The following is a 22,804-nucleotide window of genomic DNA, read 5'->3' as shown; positions in this document are numbered from 1 at the left end:
TTCTTAACCACCATTAATATATCAGTAATTCAGTCTTAGTTCTGCTAGACTGAAAGACATTTTTATAATCATTTTCTTATAATAGACAACACATAATTGTTTTTGTCAAGATTCAGTTTTATTTCATTTTATTTTACTGTTATTGTTTATTGCATTGGATGATGTATTCTGATGGGTTAGAATCCAGTTTTTGTGCTTCAAAGACAGATGTGGTAGACTGAAGGAAATTCAAGCACTTCAGGTTTCTAATAATCAAGGTTGTCTTACACCAGATGACAGAAATCATCTGTCACCTAAAGAATTTCACAAGCATTCATGCCATAGTGGGATTTGAACCCCCATAGTCTGCTGGAGAGTAGACTCAATCTATTTAACAAACCAAGCTGTCATAAATATTATAATTAACTCAAAATTAGCATGCAAATTGCAATTTTTAAGTGTAAAAAAAAAAATAAATGAGGCTCTTGCAAAATTTCTGAATGTTACTTTTCACTATGACATACATTATAGTAGTGAAATTTCTCATTTTAAACAAAACTACCAGGAAAAAAAAAAAAGTTCAAAAAAATCAACATAGCTTCAGTACTATACTGGCAGAAAAGGAAATTTATTGTAGCAAATTGTTCCTATCAGTTTGCTGCAGTAAGCATCAACTATAAATCAGCAATATTCTGCTCCTATACCACACATTACATTCTTCAGTGGTTGTGCACCCACAATGCTCTTTTCAGCAAATATACTTGTACTCACATGTGTGCCCACGTACATCAATCTCCATGCACAGAAATAACCAGATTCCTTACTCTTGCTCTCTTTCCCCTTATACAATTTATAGGGATATAATCACCATATCCTTTTGCTCTTCTTCCTTCCTTATATCTTTGGGCTGGATAGTCTCTTTAGTGACTATACAGTAAGCACAATTTATATATTTCAGTCATATCTTCCCACAAAGGGAAGATATGACTGAAACCTGAAACCTGCACATTCCTGAATCCCCATCTCAAAAAGAAATGGTAACTATTCATTGTTATTCGTGTATATAATTTTTACTCCATTTCATTCTATGAATGACATCAATAAAATGCATGGATTATTGTATTAGAATCTCCAGTTCATTTAATGATTTAAAATATCTGAAAAGTTCATGTTACTGTTTTATTATTTATTTATTTATTTATTTTTTGTAGAAGAAGAGGGGGGCTAAAAAAAGTGAGTTTAAAAGATAATGTTAATAGGCTTTAATAATATAATAGATGTACTAGACAATGTTTATTTACTTAGTTTATAAGTAAATAAACATTGTTTATTTACTTATAAACTATTATAAGTAAATTTATTATATTAAAAATTATATTAAATATTAGTTTATAAGTTTATTTTTTACTGAAACAGAGTAATGGTAAATGTTTTTATCCCTTTTAGGAAAGAATATTCACTCAACTCCCCATGTTCACTTGAGTAACGAAGGTATGCTTATGATTTATGAAATTTTATTTTATTAAATGCTACTTTAATTTGTCTAACACATTACATTCCTTGTTGCTGTGAAATAAGTTAATATTTTATGATGTATGTCCACTTGTTGAAGAAGTGTAAAATACTGTAATAATTTTAGATAACTGTTATCTTGAACAGTTTCACCTTCTCTTGCTTTTTCTTTGATATAACAATTCAGTACCACCCCTCCCTCCAGAAAAAAATAGTGGAATTGACTTTTGTGCATTGCAGTTGATTTTGTTACATTTAAAGTAGATTGGACTCCTGACTAAGTGAGATAAATGGGACTAAATGATCAAAAATTGGTCAATATGGAGTTAGATTTTTTTTTGCGTAGAAAAACAGCAATTTAAGAACCTTAGCATTTAAGTTCTCACAATCATCACACCATAATCATTTTGGTGCACATCCTAAAGATGTACCAGATATTATGATAGTCAAACACAATATTTTATGATTAGCTTACTTCAGTTTGGTCTGTTTTTTGTTAGGGACCGGATTTGATCAGCTCTAAAAATTTGATCTTATGAAGCACTCCTTAAATGTATCACTCTGTGTGCTGGTCTTTCTCTGGATCTTTTCCTGCCAGTTTTGTTTCTAACACTTGGTTTGATAACTTTTCATTTTTCATTCTATTTAAGTGGCCATACCATTTTAGATTAGCTATATTTAAACGTTTTCAAGTATCAGTAATGTGTAGTTATTTTCTGATATCAACCCATCTCTCGAATCCATGAGTTAAATTTGTTTGAACATTTTCTTGTATACTGCTAATTTGGTGTTTTTGACTGGTTTCTCACTGATTCCATCTTAATATTATTACTGTTAACACCACATAAGTGTTAACTTATGTTGGTGTTAACAGTAATAATATTAAGATGGAGTCAAAAGACTCATTGTGGGATATCCCCGTTGTCAGTCATAAAAACTCATTGAACTGCACTTTAATTTCATTGACTGTTTCTACATTCATCACATTCTTGGGTAGTACATTGCCCTCACCAACTACTCTACATGCAGAGCACCTGCACCTTGACCCCCTTGTTCATATCCTTATATAACTTCTAGAGATGGCCTCTTCTTCTACCCCTACAAAATTAATAATGGAAAAAACTACATACAAAGATTATTTAATAGTATAATTTTCGCCTGTGTGTCACAGACATCTTCAGTACATATTAAGCTCAAATTAAACAATAACTGACAATTCCAAAAAGCGCCACCTAAGTAGCTGGTGTAAGTAAGATAACTAAAAAGGTCAATAAATTTCCTAAAAAAAAATATAAATAAATAAAAAAAAATCAATACAATAAAAAGTTAGGAAAGATTAGCTGATTTGTAAAGTACTATCTCCCATACAGGGGATAGACGTAAGCTGTCAGATCTGTTTAAGTAAGGAGAATGAAGTAGAGTTTCACATGTTTCTTTATAAAGGCGTTCCATGAGGAACTGACTTTTGTGAAGAACTTGTCTTTCTTCAATGAACTCTATGTCTAGTGAAGATGGCATGTTTCGCAAGTCCAGACTTTTCAGGTTTAAAGTATTCAATATAAGATTGGTGTTCTTCTAGCCAAATAGAGGCAGATCTTCCCGTTTGTCCAAAATAAGATAATCCACAAGAGCAAAGAATCTGGTAAACACCTGGAATATTAAGATGTGGAAGCTTGTCCTTAGGAGAAGTGAGAAAGGTGGAGATTTTTCTAAACGGTCGAAAGGCAACAAAAATATTCAGTGGTTTTAAAACTTTTGCTATACGTTCACTGATGCCTTGTACATAAGGGATAGGAATGCACGTTATTGCACGATATCACAGCTGAAGGTTTAAGTAAATATATTATCCAGTAACCTCACTTGGATAGTATATCCATGCAAAGTGGTCAGTGAGTAACTCAACTATTTTATCTGCTTCTGTCACCTCATCACGAATAGCACTCATTAAGATTATTCTTCCATAGTCATTCTTCCTCTTACTTGATATGTAAAAAAATAACTCTATGGGATTTCCTTTGACCTGCTCGACTAGTTTCTTCTCATTATCTGATTTTGCCTTCCTCACCATGCTGGTTACCTTTCTTCTTATATACCCTCCACAGAATTTTCTTTTTCAGCAGCTCATGCTTAATGATATTACTCATTCATCTTCATCTAACTCCTACCTCATTAAGCCTACTGAACTCTTGTATATAATTTAATACTGCTTCCTCTAGATGCCTCTTAGCTATCTCCCATGCATTACTAACATCCTACCCTTGCAGGGTTTTATGCCATGGCAGAGCTTTAAGCTTCCTCCTAAACTTGTCATAATCATCTGCCTTGTAGCTCCATATATACGAGGGTGATCTGAAAAGTTCTTGGCCTAACAATGAAAAAACAAATTTATAATTTCAAAATTATTTTTATTTTTCAACATAATCTCCCTTAAGAATAATACATTTATTCTAGCAATGCTCCAGCACCATTATTCCATCCTTGTAGTGGTTCTCAGTAAAATCTGCAAAATACCCCTCTACAGCTGCAATCATCTCTTGATTCAAAGAAAAGACCAGCGAGGAAGAGTTATAGTTTTGGGAAGCGATAGAAGTCAGAGGGAGCCAAATCTGGGGAATAGGGTGGATGTTCCAACAATTTATAGTGCAGATCCCTTAATTTTCCCATTACCAAAACACCTTTGTGGACAGGTGCATGTCCTGATGAAAGATGATTTTTTTCTTCTGCAAACTGGGTCTTTTCTCATGAATTTTTTCATCTAGTCTGGTTAAAAGATCGGAATAATATTTCCCAGTTATTGTTTTACCCTTTTCAAGATAATTAATAAACAAAATGCCTTTAGCATCCCAAAACATACCATGACTTTCCTGCTGATGGAACCAACTCTGTCTTCTTTGGCACTGAACTGGCTTCTGTTCTACTGTTTTGACTGCTGTTTGGATTCTCTGGTGTGTGTGTAATGGTGAATCCGAGTCTCATCCATAGTAATAAATCGACACACAAAATCAGTTTTATTCTTGTTAAAATGCTCCAAGCACTGTTCAGAGATTTTCATGTGGGTGCGTTTTTGATCTGCTGTGAGCAAGCACGGCACCCATCTTGCGCGAAGCTTCTTCATTTGCAATTCTTATTATATTTGCAGACTATATTATTATTATTATTATTATTATTATTCCAAGACCTCATGGAGTCAAAGACTCATCTGGGAGGTCCTTTTATCACACACACAGCTCATCATACCATGCCTTGAACACATTCAAACTTTTTGCAGACGCCACACTCTCAGGCAAGGCATTCCAATCATTCACAACTCTGCATGAAAAAAACCTGCCTCTCACTTCCCTACTCACACCTTCTTTATACAGTTTTCAGGGATGACCTCTGGTTCTCCCCTGATCTCCCACTATTTTCTGTAGAACTTCTCGAGCATTGATCCTATAACATCCTATATCCTACATGTTCTTTTGAAATGCCTATAGTTTCAGCAATTTCATGCACTCACTGGTCATCCAATATCATATCGTGCAATTGATCAATGATTTCTAGTGTTGTTACACTTTTCGAACATCCTTCACATGGATCATCTTCAAGGCTGGTACAGCCACATTTAAACTCTGCAATCCATTTCTTAATTGTCGAAAACAAAGAAGAAGAGTGCCCATATACTTTTATGAACTTCAAATGAATTTATTTTGGAGTTAAGCCTTCTTTTACAATGAATTTTATAACTGCACAATACTCAATTTTATCCATTTCAAGGGATGCAGACAACACTTTTGCTTCTGACAGCAAAAGTGTTGTCTGTATAAAACAAGAAGTACCAACTTAGAAAAAAAAATCTTGCTGACAGTGTTGCCATCTATGGTCGAGGTTGAGATCTTTTCAGACCATCCTCGTGCCTCTTCTTGACAGAATATTCATCATGTTTTACAATCTTCCAAGTCAAGAATGCATGGTTACTCTACACAACTGGAGGCAATGTGGCCACCTTAGTCATGGATAGCTCTTATGATCCTATGACCAGATCAATAACTCTCACAACATCATCGTTTTCTGATGTAGATCTCTGAGAGGTATAGAAAATACTATGATAGTCCAGAACAACTACGTTTATATTATTCACAGCTTTCTAAGAAGATTTTCTTATGATTTATCTAGTTATATGAGCTATCCAGTATTACCAGATATTAAGTTTTGGCCTTCAAAGGAATAAATAACTGCATCAAATTTAGCTATTGGTCTTTCTGTATGTTCTTTTTTTTCCCCCTTACATTCTGAAACCAAACACCTGTTCTGCTAACCGTTTTTATCATATTTTGATACAAATGGTTAGCAACTAGTGTTTAGGGGATCATGCCATTTTAGACTAGCTTTGCTCAAATTTTTTTTTTTTTTATATGGTGTAGGATTTTTTGATATGGTATGGTTTTTTGATATGTGATTTACTAGCCTGGTTGACTGAGTGATTAGCATATCTGCTCTCCAGCCAAAAGGCTGCGGTTTCGAATCCCGCCACAGACATGGATGTTGTGATTGTCTGTGAAAATACTAGTGGCCAAATCTGTTCCACACTTGGTTTTCAAAGGATGCAAAGATATTGGAAAGAGTGAAGAGGCAATTGACTAAGATAATTTCTAGTCTCTGGAATGTTTAGTATTAAGAAAGGTTGAGAAGATGCAATTTGCAGAGTCTAGTGGATAGGAGGAAGATGGATGATATGATAAAAACATGCAAGTTTGTAAGTGGTTGTCATAAGATTTATGTTGATGAGGTTTTTCATAAAATTGTAGGAGTGGAGGGGGGCGGGGAATAAGAGATCATCCCTGTATAAGAAAAATGTGAGCAAAGGAATGGAAAACAGGTTTTTTTGCATGGAGAATGGTGAATGATTGGAATTTACTGGCCAGTAGATTGTCTGCAGAGAATGTGAATGTATTTAAGATAAGGTATGATGAGCAGTGTGTATGACAGAGGGACCTCCTGCAACAAATCTTTGACTCCATAGAGTTCTAAGGATGATGATAATAATAACAATAACTTCTCAACAGTGATGGCATCCCATAGCATGATTCTTGTGATGAGCCCTATCTCAACCAGCTTTGGCTGATTATTATATGGAATGTCTAGAAAACCAACTTTCCCCATACCATTTTCTTCCACCCTTGAAACTGGCTTTATTTCAAATTCCTGCTAAACGTGAATTCAACAACAGTCTTCCATTTGGATACCTTAATAATCCTTAAACCATAGGTCATATTGAATTTTCTGTTTATAGAAAACCTTATTTTACTGGTAGATACATCCATTTGTCTTCATACCATCATCCATCATAGAAGATATGGATTATTAAAAATTTTGTATACAGAACTTGTGCAATATACTATTCTGATTCCCTTATCTTAGATGAATTGAATAAATTTAACAGCAGCCTTGACAATTTCACTGGTTAAGGGGGATGCATATGCACGGTTATCAAAATTAAAGTATCCCTGTTTAAGGTCTTTTGTAGTGCCATCCAGGGCCATCCTCACATGCTCTAAGAGGATGTGAATGCATGTGTAAAACAGTTTGAAGAAGGTTCTAAGTTGAATAAGGAGAAAAAGAAATGGCCCGAGTTAAGCATGGAGAAGTCAAATAAGTGGTATCAGTGGAACAGGTTTTTGATCCAGGAATAAGCTGCTGTGTTTGTATACAAATGCTAGAAGTTTAAGAAACAAGGCAAATGAAATGGTTGCATTAATTGAGTCTGTTGGAATTGGAAAAATTGTTGGAATAAGTGAGACATGGTTAGATGAGGATGACATCATGACACTGACAGGAATAGAAATGGAAGGTTAGGATGCATTTTTCGTGAGGATAGAAAGAAGGTAAAAAAAAAGGGGGGGGGAATAGTGGCAGTGGTTTTGAGGCAGTATGGTGTGAGATAGAGGGGAATAGAATCAAATACTTAGTTGGATCTTATTAACATCAAATACTTGATGTTAATAAGATGTTATAGACCTGGTAATGTTGATGGCACTGGCTATGAAATGCATAATCAAATTAGCCATGCAAATAAGAAGAGGATGATCATTATGGATGATTTTAATTATGGCAGTATAGACTGGGATGATGAGATAGCAACTGGAAGTAAAGAAAATGAATTTCTTGAGTTTTTGAGGGACAACTGCCTCAGATAGTATGTAACAGAGAGCATATGAGGACTGAGTGTCTTGGATTTGATCATATCATCAGAGGATGTAAGGATTTTCGTGGAACTACAAGGCTGGTGATTATGAGGAGCTCAGGAAACAGCTTGCAGGTATAGCAGAGAATGAGGAGTTAGTTAGAAAAGAGATCAATGCAGCTTCGGGGATATTCAAGAACTATCTAGTAGAAGAAATGTCTAAATGTATTCCAAGGGTCAGAAAGTTAAATAAGGTAGGTGTGAAATGGATGAATGAAGAGAATAAGCATGCGATACAGAGAAAATTGGCATTATGGAGGCAGCATAAGAGAAGTGGTAATAACCAATTCCATGAGGATACAAAGACCAGGCAAGGAGGGCGACTTGGTTGGTAAGGGTAGCAAAAGTGAAGTATGAGCAGCAGTTAGTTAATGAAGCCAAAAAGAATCCTAGGGAGTTCTTTCGATATGTAACCAGCAAAAAAAAAAGTGTGATTATGGAAGAATGATATTGATTGGATAAAATCATATAAGGACAGCTGCTACTGCAGAAGATATAGTAGAGATACTTGATGAGCAGTTCATAAAGGTCTTTCATTCTTGTGAATGTGACACCATGGAGAGATTGAGAGCAGTTGATGATGGGGAGGAGAGAATGACTGTAAGTGAGCAAGAGGTGTATGGGGAATTGAGCAAACTTGATGTTAATAAGGCTGTGGAACATAATAACTTATCACCACGTATTCTGAAGGAATGTGCCAGAGAGTTGACATCTGCCTTGACATATTTTTTTTTAATATGAGTTTTGCACTGCATTGAGTTCCAAAGGAGTAGGAGGGCAACATTGTGCCACTTCATAAGGGAGGTGATAGAACTCGCGCATGAAATTATAGGTCTGCCTGTGTGTCAGGTGTTATGGTTAAGTTGTTGGAGAAGGCGAGAACTAGGATCCAGAATTGGGTTGATAACAATGGTATTATCTTTGATAGACATCATGGATTTGCTCAAGGGAGGTCATGTTTTAGTAATCTACTTACTTATTACAATAAGGTGACAGCTTCCTTGGACAGTGGAGAGGGATACACAGTAGTATACTTAGATTTTGCAAAGCTTTTGATAGATTACTGCATGATAAATTGATAGGCAAACTAGAGTGGATGGGGTTGGATATTAGATAAGTGCATTGGATTGGAGACTGGCTATCTGATAGGTATCAGCAAGTTGTGTATGGAGTAGCAATATCCAGCAAGAGGAAAGTCACTGGTGGTGTGTCTCAGGGGTCTCTTTTAGGGCCATTGCTGTTTAACTTATATGTTAATAATATTGGCAAAAATTTGGATGGTGATATTCAGTTGTTTGCAGATGATGTAAAGTTGGGAATGAACTATGAAGCATAGAGAAGATGTTGTGGCCTTACAAGAAGTTTTGAATAAATTTGTGATTGGGCATGGGAATCGGGATGCGAGTTCAATGCTGCAAAATGCAGTCTTTTAAAATTTGGGAAAGAAAGATGTGATGTAGAATTTATACTTGGTGAGGATATATTGTTGGATGTGGAGGAAATAAGATCTCTTGGGGTGATAGTGGATAAGGATCCGAAATTTAGGGGACACATTGCCAAAATTGTGAGGACCACACAAAGAAAACAGACAGTGCCACATTACGCTAATAGCTCACATCTCACTATGATGTGCATATGCTTGCACATGTAGCAATATGGTGCTATGGTAAACACAGTGCTGCTAGCGTCCTTCGCCCTCCTAAGTGCTACAAGATGGATTTTTATTATTTTTTATACAAAATAAGAGAATTGTATAGGATTGTTGATGATAAAATTAAATATTACAAGCAAATATAAATATATTTATATATCAAGAAAAACTGGGGGTGCTGCAGTTCTGCAGTGTCTATGCACGAGCCGCCCCTGGTCGTAGTGCTATTCCATGACTTTTGGTGTAAAGATGCATTTTATAATAATCTAGATATGTACAGGATGCTTTAATAGTATTACTCATTCAAGGTATTATTTCTGGGAAAATTCCCACATTCCTTTTCCAAAAAATGAAAAACCTAACTTTATCCCACGAAGACGTCCTGACTTCATTGGACGCAACTTCGCTATATACACCAACTCAGACATTCCCAGAACATTAGACATCGCGCACACACACACACACACACACACACTACTCACAGAAGACCACACCCTAGGTTGATGAACAAAATTAACACCCATCATTATGATAAACCTAATGAAACTAGTAATCTCAGCGAACTTCTTTAAATTTAACAATAACATTTATATCCAAATTTTTGGACTCCCTATGGACCAAAACATCAGCAGACAATTAGCTGAACTATTCCTATCACACATAAAATCACAGCTACTCAGCCCCCCCCTCTCCCCCGGCATCATCTTTTATGGCCCATACATGGACAATATTCTATGCATTGGAGAACCAACATGAATCACTGCTTTACAAGCATCCCTTACCGACTTCAGCAACAGACTAAAATTCACTATAGACACAGAACAGGATAAATCCATCAATTTCCTAAACCTGACATTAGTTAAATTTAGAACAAACAACAAAATAGCACAAAAATATTCCACAAACTCATACATATCAGAAACTACCTCCACTTTAACTCATACCATCCTTATTCTATTAAGAAATCAGTCATCCTAGCACAGTTTATAAATGCTTACAAGTTTTCAACTACACATAATTATCTCAACGCAGAAATAAAGAAGTTAACACAGATTTTTCAAAATCAAAATACCCAGCACAGCTAATAAATTATGCCAACAAAGCAGCAAAACCCATCAAAACAATTTAATAACCAAAACAAACTTCCCAACAGAAAAAATCATCAAACTACCATACATCCAGAACATATACAAAGCCTACAAATACATTTTCAAGCACACCGACTATAAGATGGTGTTCACCATGAACCAAAAATTGGCAACACTTCTAAAAACTGCAAAATCTCACACACAAAAAAAAATATATATATATTAAAACACCACAATGTGGTTTACAAATTTCCTTTCCAGAAAATTTGTGATGTCACCTGCACAGGTTCAACTATCAGATCTTTATGAGCAAAACTACAAGAACATTTCCGTGACTGCAACATCCCTATTCTAGAACATTCAAACAATAAAAAATGCAACAACCAAAAGAAAAACAGAATACAAAGCAGGAAAAACAGAAATAGCAGTCCACACCCTTGAACAGAAACGTACCCTTCAAATCAACAAGGCCATAATAATAGATATACAAGAAAACGAAACGATGCTTAGAATATCGGAAATGATATAGAGTTTTTGTCACATAAAACATGACAAAAACTCAATAAACGTCCACCAGTCTTACATCATCTCCGAGAGTTAGAAGCTCCATAACATAAAATTTGGTCACAACTCTGACCAATAGGAAATAACCCAGATACAGCAAAGATAGAAACACCAAACCAGCATGACATAGCCTTCACTTCCCCCCCTCCCCCCATGAGCTCCAAAGATGACACACTGTCGAAACAGCTCACATCCCGTTACTCCCACCCGATCTTATCCCATCATATCCTTTCCCTTCTCCAAAAAATTTATATTTTCACCCCCCCCCCTCCCAAAGTATTCTCTGCCCACCTTTAATAATGAAAAAAAAATCTGGGTTTTTCAAAAAGTTCACATGCCCCTTTCCTCACCAATAATTCTCCCACATCTCTCTATCTCCACTTTTTCAAAACCCCCCTTCCTTTCAGTCATACTTCCTTCCTTTAACAGCAGGTGAATGTATATCACCATATGCCGAGATGCCGCTGAATAAGAAGACAGCCAACAACATCCTACAAAGTTATGTCTGAATTTTTCCTCCTATGTATTCTTCATATATCTATCTATATAAAACATCAGTAATGCCCTAAAATTTGAGTTAAAAACATTATTAACCACCTTACAGGCCATTATAGATAAAATGCACATCCTCATACACTTCGTATTCATCATATATTTCAATGTAATATCAATGGTATTACAATTTTAATATGCACTTCGCATCCATGATAACCTTGATGTCTATAGACAGGTAGCATGGTTAAAGGGACACTCCTAAACAAAAATAGGCTAAATAGCCATAAAAATAATATTTACTCATTTAAGTTTGCATTATTACTTTTCCTATCAACAATATTCTTAAAAATTAAACTGTTATATTTAGTTATTCTGTATTGTCATATCTTTCAAGTGCAGTATTCTAAGAATAAGACTCAGAAGACCAAGATCTGGCTGCATCACTCACCTAGATCTTGGACCCCCTAGGTCTTTTTTTCTGGTATATCAAATAACTTTTGTTAATCTTTCTTCTTTGCTGTTTAAATGACCTTCCTCCCTTAAATTAGCTGCTTGCACCTCCTTTATTTATTTTTTTTCTAATGTTAAATTTGTTTCTGTCTTCATTATTAATATGATTTACCATTGATCACTGATGACATCTGTTCATTACCAAATTTTTCTCAGCGCTTTCAGTTTGTGACAAACTGTTTTATTTAGCACATTTTATTGAACTTAATGTAGCAAAGTTGAAAGTTTACTCCTCCTTCGCCATAATTTAAAGAAAAGCTTTCTCTATAGCTGTTCCAAGAGATGCAGCATCTTTGGAAACAAATACAGAAATTCTGCTCCCTACAAAACAGTGCCCTGTTTTGAACTGTGAAGATCTCAACTGTCCATATGGAATGGAATTCAAATCAGAGAAAGGTTGTACTGTTTGTCAATGTTCTAACCCATGTCAGGTATGATTTGATTTATATTTACTGAGAACATTTTTGGTTAGATGGCTTTTTTAATTATTAATGACAGTTTCTAAGCTTTTGATTTATTTTATGTTCATGTTTTTAAAAATTTTGCATGTCTGTATTTAAACCTATTGTGTATGTACATGTACTCGCTTGCACACACTTACAGACTCCACTGTGTCATCTAACACACTAAAAAGTAACAACAAAATCAGAATAAAACCACAGAATGTCAAATAATAGGACAGTGACTTAAAGTAAAAGTGGGACTAGTAACAATTTCCAAGATGCAGGTGACATCTTCACTGAAAGTTGAAAAGCATTGAAGAAATTATCAATTATCTTGTTGAAGAATTAGTTATGTACGCTATTAGACTTAGCAACTAGAGAAGCACTTGCCAACTAGAAATAAAACAATAAACAAGTCTCAAATGGCATGAATGATCTTTGCTGAAGAATTAGTTATGTGCAACATGACACTGAGCAACTGGAGATGCACTTGATAACTGGAAGTCAAGAAATAAAACAAACGGGACTCAAGGTCATCATCAGAAAAACATATACTGTATATGAACAAGATGCAAGCTACATGACACTACAGTATGCTAAAGTATAACTGCTTGTGAACCATTTACATTAGCCAGAGGTCTGACTAATGTAAATGGTTCACAAGCAGAAAAAATAAATAATTAAATAAAATACAATAAATATAATATATAATATATATTTGGTGTGGTACAGGGACTTGCCTTTCCAGTTAATGCACTCCAAATCTGCTCTGTGACAGTGGTCAGACCACTGTTCTTACCAGTGGTCAGGCTAGTGTAAACAGTTGACAAGCAGTTATACTTTTGCATAATTATGTGTGGTGTCATGTAGCTTGTGTCTTGTTCATATAAGTATTTTCCTGATGATGATGTTGATATAGAGGTCAAAATATTGAGTGTTAGCAAAGGTTTGTCGATTGGTAGAGCCTCTGCTTCTAATGGTTCTACCAATCGACAAACCTTTGCTAACACTCAATATTTCAACCTCTATATTTTGACCTCAATATTTCGATGGAGCAAGTTTGAGCACTGTTAGTAGTTGGAAGGGGATCAATTGTTCGATGCTGTTGACACACTCCCCCTCGCCGAGTCTTTGGACTCCCTGAAGGTGTAACACAATAATAATAATAATTGTAAGTAAAGTAATTGCTCTAATGCCTGTGTTTTTGTCTTCATAAATTCTACACAGTGAAATGATTAGGTTAGTTGGTGAAGCCCAGTTCATTGTTCTTTGTAGGAAAGTTATTGGAATAAATGATAATCATAGCAGATTGATTAACACATACCAATCGTAAGGCTCATAAAACTTTATTTCTGCATTCCTGATGTCTGTAATCTAGGAATGTTTCAGAATATAATTGTTAACTGACCTGGTGGAACATACCAGTATTGTTACATCTGTAGTAATAGTTTTCCTAATAACACATATTTTGGAACGAAAAAATGGCTTAAATGATTGGAGAAATGTCTAGTGAATGATATTACATTACTTTACTAATATTAAAATTATTAGCCCTGCAATGCTCCCCTGGGTGACACGTTATCCCAGGTGACTCCATTTTCTTCTACACATTAGTCGCAGATGTGCACAGTGCTTCCCCCACCCAACTATACTCTAACCAACAATTATTCTTCACATCAGTCGATGAGTGAGCGTAGTTCATGAAGTACGTGTCGTTTTGTAAGACCGTTGGGGGTGATAGCACATCCCCAGTGAGCATTAATGTCTGTTAAATTTGTGTTAAGCACCAAGGCTATTTCTATGAATGTCAATGATGAACGTTTTGAAGATTTCATTAATACTGCTTTGAACGAAACCCTCCCTTCTAATTATGAAATTGAATACGATAGTGACAATAATGAACATGATTCAGAAGACCATGTTGAGTGTGATCCTGATTATGCATCTGAATAAAGTGCTTCAGAAGATGAAGATGATATTGTTCACTATTCTGGTCCTGTAATAAAAGGTAAGAATGGCTATAAGTGGTCTTCTAATCCACCACCAGCAACCAGAACACCTTCTCGTAACATAGTTTTGAGAATTCCTGGGGCACAGGGTGAAGCTGAAAAAATTAAAAATGAGACTGAGGCCTGGGACATTTTCTTTACAAAAGAAATGATTGATATGATTGTGAAACATACTAACAAGGAAATTTCTCATCAGATACAAAGTTCACAAGTTCAACCGACAACATTGAAATTAGAGCTCTAATCGGACTTTTGTACATTTCCGGTCAACAAAAAGACAACCATCTAAATACAAAAGAAATGTAGTCTCCTTTTGGTGCATCAATTTATCGTGCCATTATGAGCGAAGTGTGATTCTGATTTTTGATAAACTGTCCTCATTTCAATGACAAAGATCTTAGGGACTGCGAGGATAAATTTGCACCTATAAGAGTTCTATGGGAGAAATTCATTTGCCACTGCACTGCATCATACACTCCTCACAAATACTGTACTATTGACGAACAGCTCTTGTCTTTTAGGGGAAATTGTCCTGTTTACATTCCCAGTAATTGTCCTTTCCATATCTACATTCCCAGTAAACCTGACAAATATGGAATGAAAATAGTTTATATGTGTGATGCTAGAACATTCTACATGCTCACAGCTATCCCATACATTGGGAAAGAGAATTGTGGACCAAATCCATTGCCACTCTCTATGTACTACATAAAAGTTCTATCTAAAGCAATCCACAGAACAAAGCGAAACATAATCATGGATAACTGGTTTGCTTCTATTTTTCTAGCAGAAACGATGCTCAAAGATCATGACCATAGTAGGTACACTTAGGAAGAACAAACTAGAAATTCCTGTGTCATTTCAGCCTAATAAGAAGAAAGAAGTGCTTCTTCACAGTTTGCTTTTGACTGAGAAAAGACATTAGTATCATTTTGTTCAAAGAAGGGGAAGTCTGTGCTCATGCTATCAGCAATGCACAGTGACAAGAAAGTTGATGAGGTCTCTAAGAAACCAGATGTTACACTTTTTTTATAACAATACAAACGGTGGTGTATACAGTTTCGACCAGATGACTCACAACTATACAACAAGCCACAAAACCAGAAGATGGCCTCTGTGCTATTTTTATGGGATGCTGGATCAAGCAGGAATCAACTCACAGATAATTCTCCAGTCAGCAACTAAGAAAAAGATGATTAGGCACCATTAATTGAAGAATTTGGGCTTGAATCTTGTGACATCACACATGAAAAGGAGACTGGCTCAGCCACTGTCTAGAGAACTTGCGAATATCATAAAGAAAGTTTTGAACATCCAATACTGGTCCTGCTAAGGCTGAGGGAACTCCAGAACCAAAAGGTGAAGAAGCAAGCTAGATGTCAGATCTGTCCACGAGCCAAGGATTGGAAAACCAAAGTCCGTTGTTCAGTATATGACATTTTTGTGTGTGCGGATCACAGGAAAGACATTTGTGATGAATGTGCTAGAAAGAATTAATGTTGTACATGGTTTATGAACTGATTTTGATGCATGTTAGTCTTTTTTAAACTTTTATTAGATTTACCAACTACAATTCATTCACATGGTAGAAAAATGTTTTATTTTTGTGTAATATATTACTAAAGCAAACATCAATTTTTGACACTCATTGCTTGTTTTGTTTAAATAAGTTCATTTAAACAAATTTGTATTGTAAGGTATTTTTTCTTCATGTACATTTTAACTGAAACCTAAACAACACATTTGCACAAGAAAAATTAGGATATATTCATTTTTTTTATGTTTTCGTTAGAAAGTATGATACTTAGTAAATATTAGTAAAAATTTAAAAATTACATAATATTGTATTTTATTTTTTATTTTCCCTTCCTTTTTCTCCTTTCAAAATATTGTAGTAGGTAAAATCTGTTAATAGCTTGGGCTATCTAAACACAATAATAGTTTCTATTACCTGTAGTGGAGGGGAAGAAGAAATGTCGTGGGGTGATAACATACCCCAGATGAGCAGTGATGATGTCCAAAAAAGGGTGAGTAGTCCCTCACATAGTGATGATGGTTTTTTGAACACTGAAATCAATGAAAGAATATCTTCTTTCTTTTGCTTCTCTGACAATGTGGTGTATAAAATAAGGAAGTTACAAAAGGAAGCTGTGAGCAAGAGAGTGAGGAGTAGTTTCTTTGGATGGAGGGTGGTTGAACCATGGAATGCATTTCCTGATTGACCTTTCGTGCTCTCAGCATGCTATCAGGAGTTCAAGGAGTGGTATGATAGACTTTGTGTTTTCTAGGAAGGACCTCCCACAATGAGTCTTTTTGATGGAGGCCTAAATCATAATAGTAATAATAATAATAAATAAGGGTAGAGAAGAAAGGTGGTTCTTTGATGATAGTGTGATGTAATTATGTTTCTCTGGTGCAAAAATTAAACCTGATAGGCTATAATAGATGAAATACGAAAGAGATGATCGTGCTATGATATGACAGTGGTGAGTTGAGAAGAAAAGACTTGGATTGTAAATGAGTTAATATATTAATTTATTCAGGATGAATGATATGTAGTTTTTGGATGTATGAAGTGAATTTTATTATTGAGGAACAGACTTATATAATGGTAATACATTACACTGAAATGAATTTGGAGTTAGGTGCCTGAGAACGTGTTCAGAGAGAATTTGGAATTGCTGGGCATGGTCAGGGAAACTAAAATTTTTAGCACTGATAGTTCAACTTGGCCAAAAGTGATAGGCATTAGTAAGACTTGGTTGACAGAGGATGCTATATTAATAAAATATAATGATAGAATATTTTTAGAGAAAACAGAAGGAACATGGGGAGAGGTTTTGCTAATGAAGGTAGAATACAGTAATACTCTACTTTACGATGCTTCGTTTTATGATTATCTGCTTATACAATGTTTTTTCAATGACTATTGCCCATTTATATGATGCTGCAATTGTTCATATGATAGTTTTAGTGACATGATACTCTCATGAATCAACTGAAGCACAGTTTTTGTGAGCTGTTATTTATGACATTGCTCACTACATCTGTGCTTCAGTGCTTCGCTGTGAATTATAAACTGGTTGTAATTATTATTTGATTTTGTCGTTAATAATGGCAAATAAAATTCAAAGTAAAGCTACTGTTGTTTCCACTGGGAAAAAAAAAAAAAGATATATAACTTGTTATTACATTATTTACTAATATTAAAACTATTAAATTTAGTGATGATGGTTTTTTGAACACTGAGATTGGTTGCAACAAAACTTACCTCACACTACTGTTGTTGCAGTTGTTTTAAACAAAGATAAAGTTCTTAGTGAAATGAAAAGTGCTATACTAGTTAATACTACAGTTATCTGTAAATATAACAGTCTTATTGCCAAAATGGAAATCTTTTAATGATGTAGATTAAAGACCAAACTGATTAGTGCATTCCCTTTAGTCAAGCTATTCAGAATAACTTTTTCATCATCATCATCATGCATATCAAGGATTTAGGCCTAGCATGGCCTGTCCTGGCCTTAGAAGTCATTGTTGAATCGTTTAAGAGGATGTCCTGGTTTTCTTTTTCCTAATGGCTTAATAATTTCCTAATAACTTTTTCCTTTGCAAAAGTTATTCTAAATTTTTTGTTTGCATAACTGATGTGAATGAATGCTTTATTTATATCATGTTATGTTAGAAGTTATTCACCAATAATTAAGAGAAATTCTTTAATTATTTGCATTTTTAAATTTCTAAAGGTGTATGTATACTATGAAGACAGTTCACAAATGTTAGTTTTGCACAAAAATTCTACTGAAAAAACTTGAAATTGGTATGTTATATACGAGGGCTGTTCAATAAGTAATAAGACTAATTTTACTGTCCCAAAACCACTCGTCACTATTAATTTCTGTGGAATAAAGAAATGTTGCTGTCTGTATTAACAAAAGAGGTTGATAGAGATGGCGTATACAGGCTGATGTGCCAGAGTGTCACGTGACTAAACGCACGCTTGTTTCGGCACGCCTACGAGCCGCGACCAGTCGTCGAAATGGAAGTCCTTGGAACAGCGTTATGCGATTAAATTTTGGGTGCGTTTGCAAAAATCGGCATTGGACACTTTTAACATGATACATGAAGCTTTCAATGAAGCAATGTCGAGGGCAAGTGTTTTTCGCTGGCATAAAACTTTTAAGGAAGGAAGACAAAATGTGGAAGATCTTGAACGTGAGGGAAGACCTTCAACGTCCATCACAGAGACAATGATCAACATCAGCGATTATCATCAAGGAGGATCACAGAATTACAGTACGCCAGCTGCATGTTGTCCTGAATATTTCTGTGGGAAGTGTTCACTCAATCATGGCTGAACATTTGGGACTGAAACGTGTTTGCACCCGATGGATTCCCAAACTCTTGACACCAGAGCAAATGCAGCATCGAGTGGATATGTGCACAGAATTGGAAGAAAGACTGGAACAAGAAGGCGACAACTTCTTAAAATGCATCATTACAGCAGATGAATCTTGGTTGTATCACTATGACCCTACAATGAAACAACAAAGCAGTGAATGGAAGCATCCGTCTTCGCCTACCCCCAAGAAAGCAAACACTGTAAAATCGGCTGGTAAAGTTATGACCATAATGTTTTTTGACTACGAAGGCATTGTTTACCAACATGCTGTAGGACCCAGGAATACTGTAAACAACTCATACTATGCAGATGTTTTACGGACAATGGTACAGCACGTCAAAAGGAAGTGTCCATTGCTGAAGAATGGTTTCTTATTGCACCACGATAATGCAAGGCCACATATTGCTGGTTGTGTAGTGGACTTTTTGCAGAAGAACAACATAGATATCCTACCACACCCTCCATACAGTCCTGATCTCGCACCGTGTGATTTCTGGCTGTTTCCTCAGCTCAAGAAACCACTAAGAGGCCGCCATTTCGAAAGCAACAAAGCATGTGTAAAAGCTGCGGAGACGGTTTTGAAAGAACTCTCAAAAAACGGACTTTCACATGTGTTTAAGAAGTGGACGCAACGTTGGGACAAATGCATCACGCCTCATAGTAGTTACTTTAAAAGACCATGTAAATGATGACGATTAAAGGTAATCTGTTTTCTGTATAAATATAGTCTTATAACTTATTGAACAGCCTCCGTATATTACCAAAGGTGTCAAAATGCACCTGTTTGCCTGAAGCAGAATGGACATATTACAAAGTCAAGCAAACTCCTGCCAAATGTGTGACATATGCAAAACATAGCCTAGCATAAATGTGTAAAAGCACTATTTGCTCATGACTTGAAAGTTAGGATGTCTCAGCACTGCACTCTGCAACTCAACCTTGCCTGCCAAATTTCACAACCTTCCCCTTTGCAACATTAAACGGATAGCTCCACTCACATAGTCTATTCAGATCCTCCCTCAAGGATACAACATCTGCTCTGCTTCTCATATCTCTTCTCAGTATTGCATCATCAGCAAACAGTTGCACATCTTCAGTTAAGCAGATACGATTGTCATTTACATATGAGTTAAACGAAGCAGATCCCTGTGGCATTCCACTCGTGACTCTTTTGGGATATAACTCCTCCACACACACAACCTGCTGATACCTGCCTAATAGCCAATCAACCATTCAACTTGCTAGTCTGTTATCTAATCCCATCTGTTTCAGTTTAGTTACCAGCTTGTCATGTGACAGTTTATCAAAGATCTTTGAAAAATCTAAGTACACCATCATATATGCTTCTCCTTTATCGAGTGAGTTTTTCATCTTGTAATATGTGAGCATATTGCTGAAACATGGCCTCCCCTAACAAACCCATGCTGATCATCATACAAAATGCTGTTATTTTAAACCCATTTCTGAATCTTACTCCTCACCAACTTCTCTAACACTTTAACAACCTCCCCAAACACACAGGCTGGCCTGTAATAGCTGCTGCTAGGTGGTGAACAGAGAACTGTCTTCATTGAGATTGCTGTGAAAATATAAGTTTAAATTTTAAAATTGTGTGTGGCAATAGTGATAATTTGTTATTTAAATATTGTTGTATAATAGCTGTGATTGGTAGGCAGAGTTTGGTTTAGGTAAAGGTCTGTATTTATTAAATTTCTTTGTGGTTTTTGTGTGCAGCTTTGAGCATGAGTAAATGGTGGTAAGATATAGATTGGTGTGGAAGAAGAATGCAAGTGGCATAGATTTTTCAAAAATGGTTAGGTGCCGTGAATGCAATATGTATGCTTTGGGAGAGATTGAAGATATTTATATGGAGAGGATTAATAGAAAAGATGAGAGAGTTTGGGTGTACAAGAAATGTAGTATGCTTATGGAATATGAGATATCATTGCATATGAGCAGTAGCAGGCAAAAGATTGTGGATGTATCTACATGAATAAGTGGAGTTGATCATATGGTTGAATGGTAACAGTAAGACAGCAGGCAAAAGTTGTGTTGAGTTAGCAACATTGAGTTGGTAAGACAGCATGCATAGATGGTGGTAAGGTAGTGGTAATGAGTAGCAAGATAGCAGGTGTAGCTGGTGGCATTAGTAGTGGTGAGAGGTAGGATAGCAGATGTGCAAGGGAGTAAAAATGCAAATGATGTAAATGGCAGTGAGAAAGTAATTGAAGAGATGAAAGTGGAGTTGATAAACATGATTAAACATATGGCGGAATAAAATGAGGAGAATTATGGATTTGCATAGAAACATGAGGAAAAATGGGAGAAAAGATTTGAAAGAAATATCAAGTGATTTAAGATTAGCAATATATGTGGATTATGATTAGAGGTTTGGTGAGTGAAAATGTGCACAAGTTTTGTTTCCCGGAAGAAGGGTGATTGAAACATTGGGTAAGAGGAGTATGCGAGCAAAAGAATTGGTAGTGGTGGTTGGCACAAATGATTTGACTAGTAACAAGGAAAATGTAAGTATGGATGCAGGAGGTTGTTAAGGAGAGTGAAAGATAACAGGGTGGTAGGTTAAGTAGTCAGCATGTTACAGGAATCATAATGATGAGTTTAGAAGGTGAACAAAGATTATGAGTGGTATGCTAGCAGAGTTATGTGAAGGGAAAGGAGTTCATTTTTGAATATGTGGGATGGATTTGAGGGAACGGATAAAGCTATCTAAAAGAGATGGGGTACATTTAAATGAATTTGAGGTGATTCAGTTGGATAAACTTTGCTGCAAGAGAAAATAATTATTGAAGTGAATGGAAGACCTGAGGAAGCAAGAGGTGTTGTGGAAGAGCAGGAGAGTTTACAAATGAAGAGACAAGTGGCACTAGTGATGAGAATGAGAGAGAAGGAACACGAGATGGACAGGGGAAAAACAGGAGTCACGATTGACATGCAGAAAATGTGTGCAAATGATGGTTTCAGTTGAAGATATGTGTGTGTGCAAGAATGGATTATGATTTCAAGGATGTTGGGGTGACATTTTGGTTTTGGGAGGGGTATAACTTCAGTGATGATAGAGAAGAATGGACGGGGTGATGGTGGTGAAGTCATATCGAAGAATAGGGATCAGTGGGACTTACAGAAACAGAAATGAGATAGTGTGTATGTTTACAAATGCTAGAAGTATTCAACACAAGGAAAATGAATAGCATTGATACAGTTCATTCACCCCAAAAATTGTTGGAATAAGTGAGACTTGGTTGAATGAGGGCCGACAGGAATAGAGATGGAGGGATATGTAGTCTTTTGTAAAGACAGACAAGGCAAAAGGGAGGAGGAATGCTATTGATGATGGCAGAAGAGTTGTGCCCATCTACGATGGAGATTCAAGGAGCAAATAGTCACAATAGTTGTGAAGCAACTACTATTTGTTGCTAAAGACCTGGTAATGTGGAAGGCATTGAGAAGAAAATGTCTAGGCATAATGGTCCAGCTAATAAGAAAAGGGTGATCATTATGGGCGATTTCAATTATGGTAATATAGACTGGAATGAAGAGACAGCGTCTAGAACTAAAGAGAGAGAATTTCTTGAGTTTTTGTGAAAAAAAACTATCTTGAACAGTACATAAAAGAGGCTATATGTGGATTGTGAGGATCTTGGATTTGATTATCTCATCAGAACATGTTGTTGTAAATGAAGTGTCACATCTTGCTCCAGTTGGTGAAAGTGACCATGAAGTGATCACTCGGGTGGTGGCCTGCCATATCAGGACTTTTCTGAGAAAGGGCTATATGTGGAATATAAGACAGGTGATTATTACAAACTCAGGAGGCAGCTTGCATCAATATCATGGAATGAAGCTTTGGATGGGAAGGAAATCAATGCTGCTTGGTCCCTACTCAGGAGCTATCTGGCAGAGGCAATGA

The 22,804-nt window shown here is 35.9% G+C and overlaps 1 protein-coding gene across 3 annotated transcripts in view; it reads left to right on the top strand.

Annotated features, from left to right (window-relative positions):
• The window catches only part of LOC150102627 (papilin-like), an 843,028-nt gene that overhangs the window by 733,466 nt on the left and 86,758 nt on the right, over positions 1–22,804 (top strand). For all 3 annotated transcript variants that reach the window (XM_090399411.1, XM_090399410.1, XM_090399409.1), the window contains 2 exons: positions 1,426–1,470; positions 12,293–12,453. In XM_090399411.1, the coding sequence (XP_090255537.1) occupies positions 1,426–1,470; positions 12,293–12,453 (206 nt within the window). The remainder of the gene's footprint in view (positions 1–1,425; positions 1,471–12,292; positions 12,454–22,804) is intronic.

The sequence above is a fragment of the Typopeltis vanoorti genome, chromosome 10 (genome assembly GCF_054136105.1).
Source record: "Typopeltis vanoorti isolate ZY-2024b chromosome 10, IOZ_Tvanoo_1.0, whole genome shotgun sequence".
NCBI classification, from domain to species: domain Eukaryota; kingdom Metazoa; phylum Arthropoda; class Arachnida; order Uropygi; family Thelyphonidae; genus Typopeltis; species Typopeltis vanoorti.
Note: the sequence above shows the minus strand (reverse complement) of the source record. Positions and strands in the feature narration are given on the sequence as shown.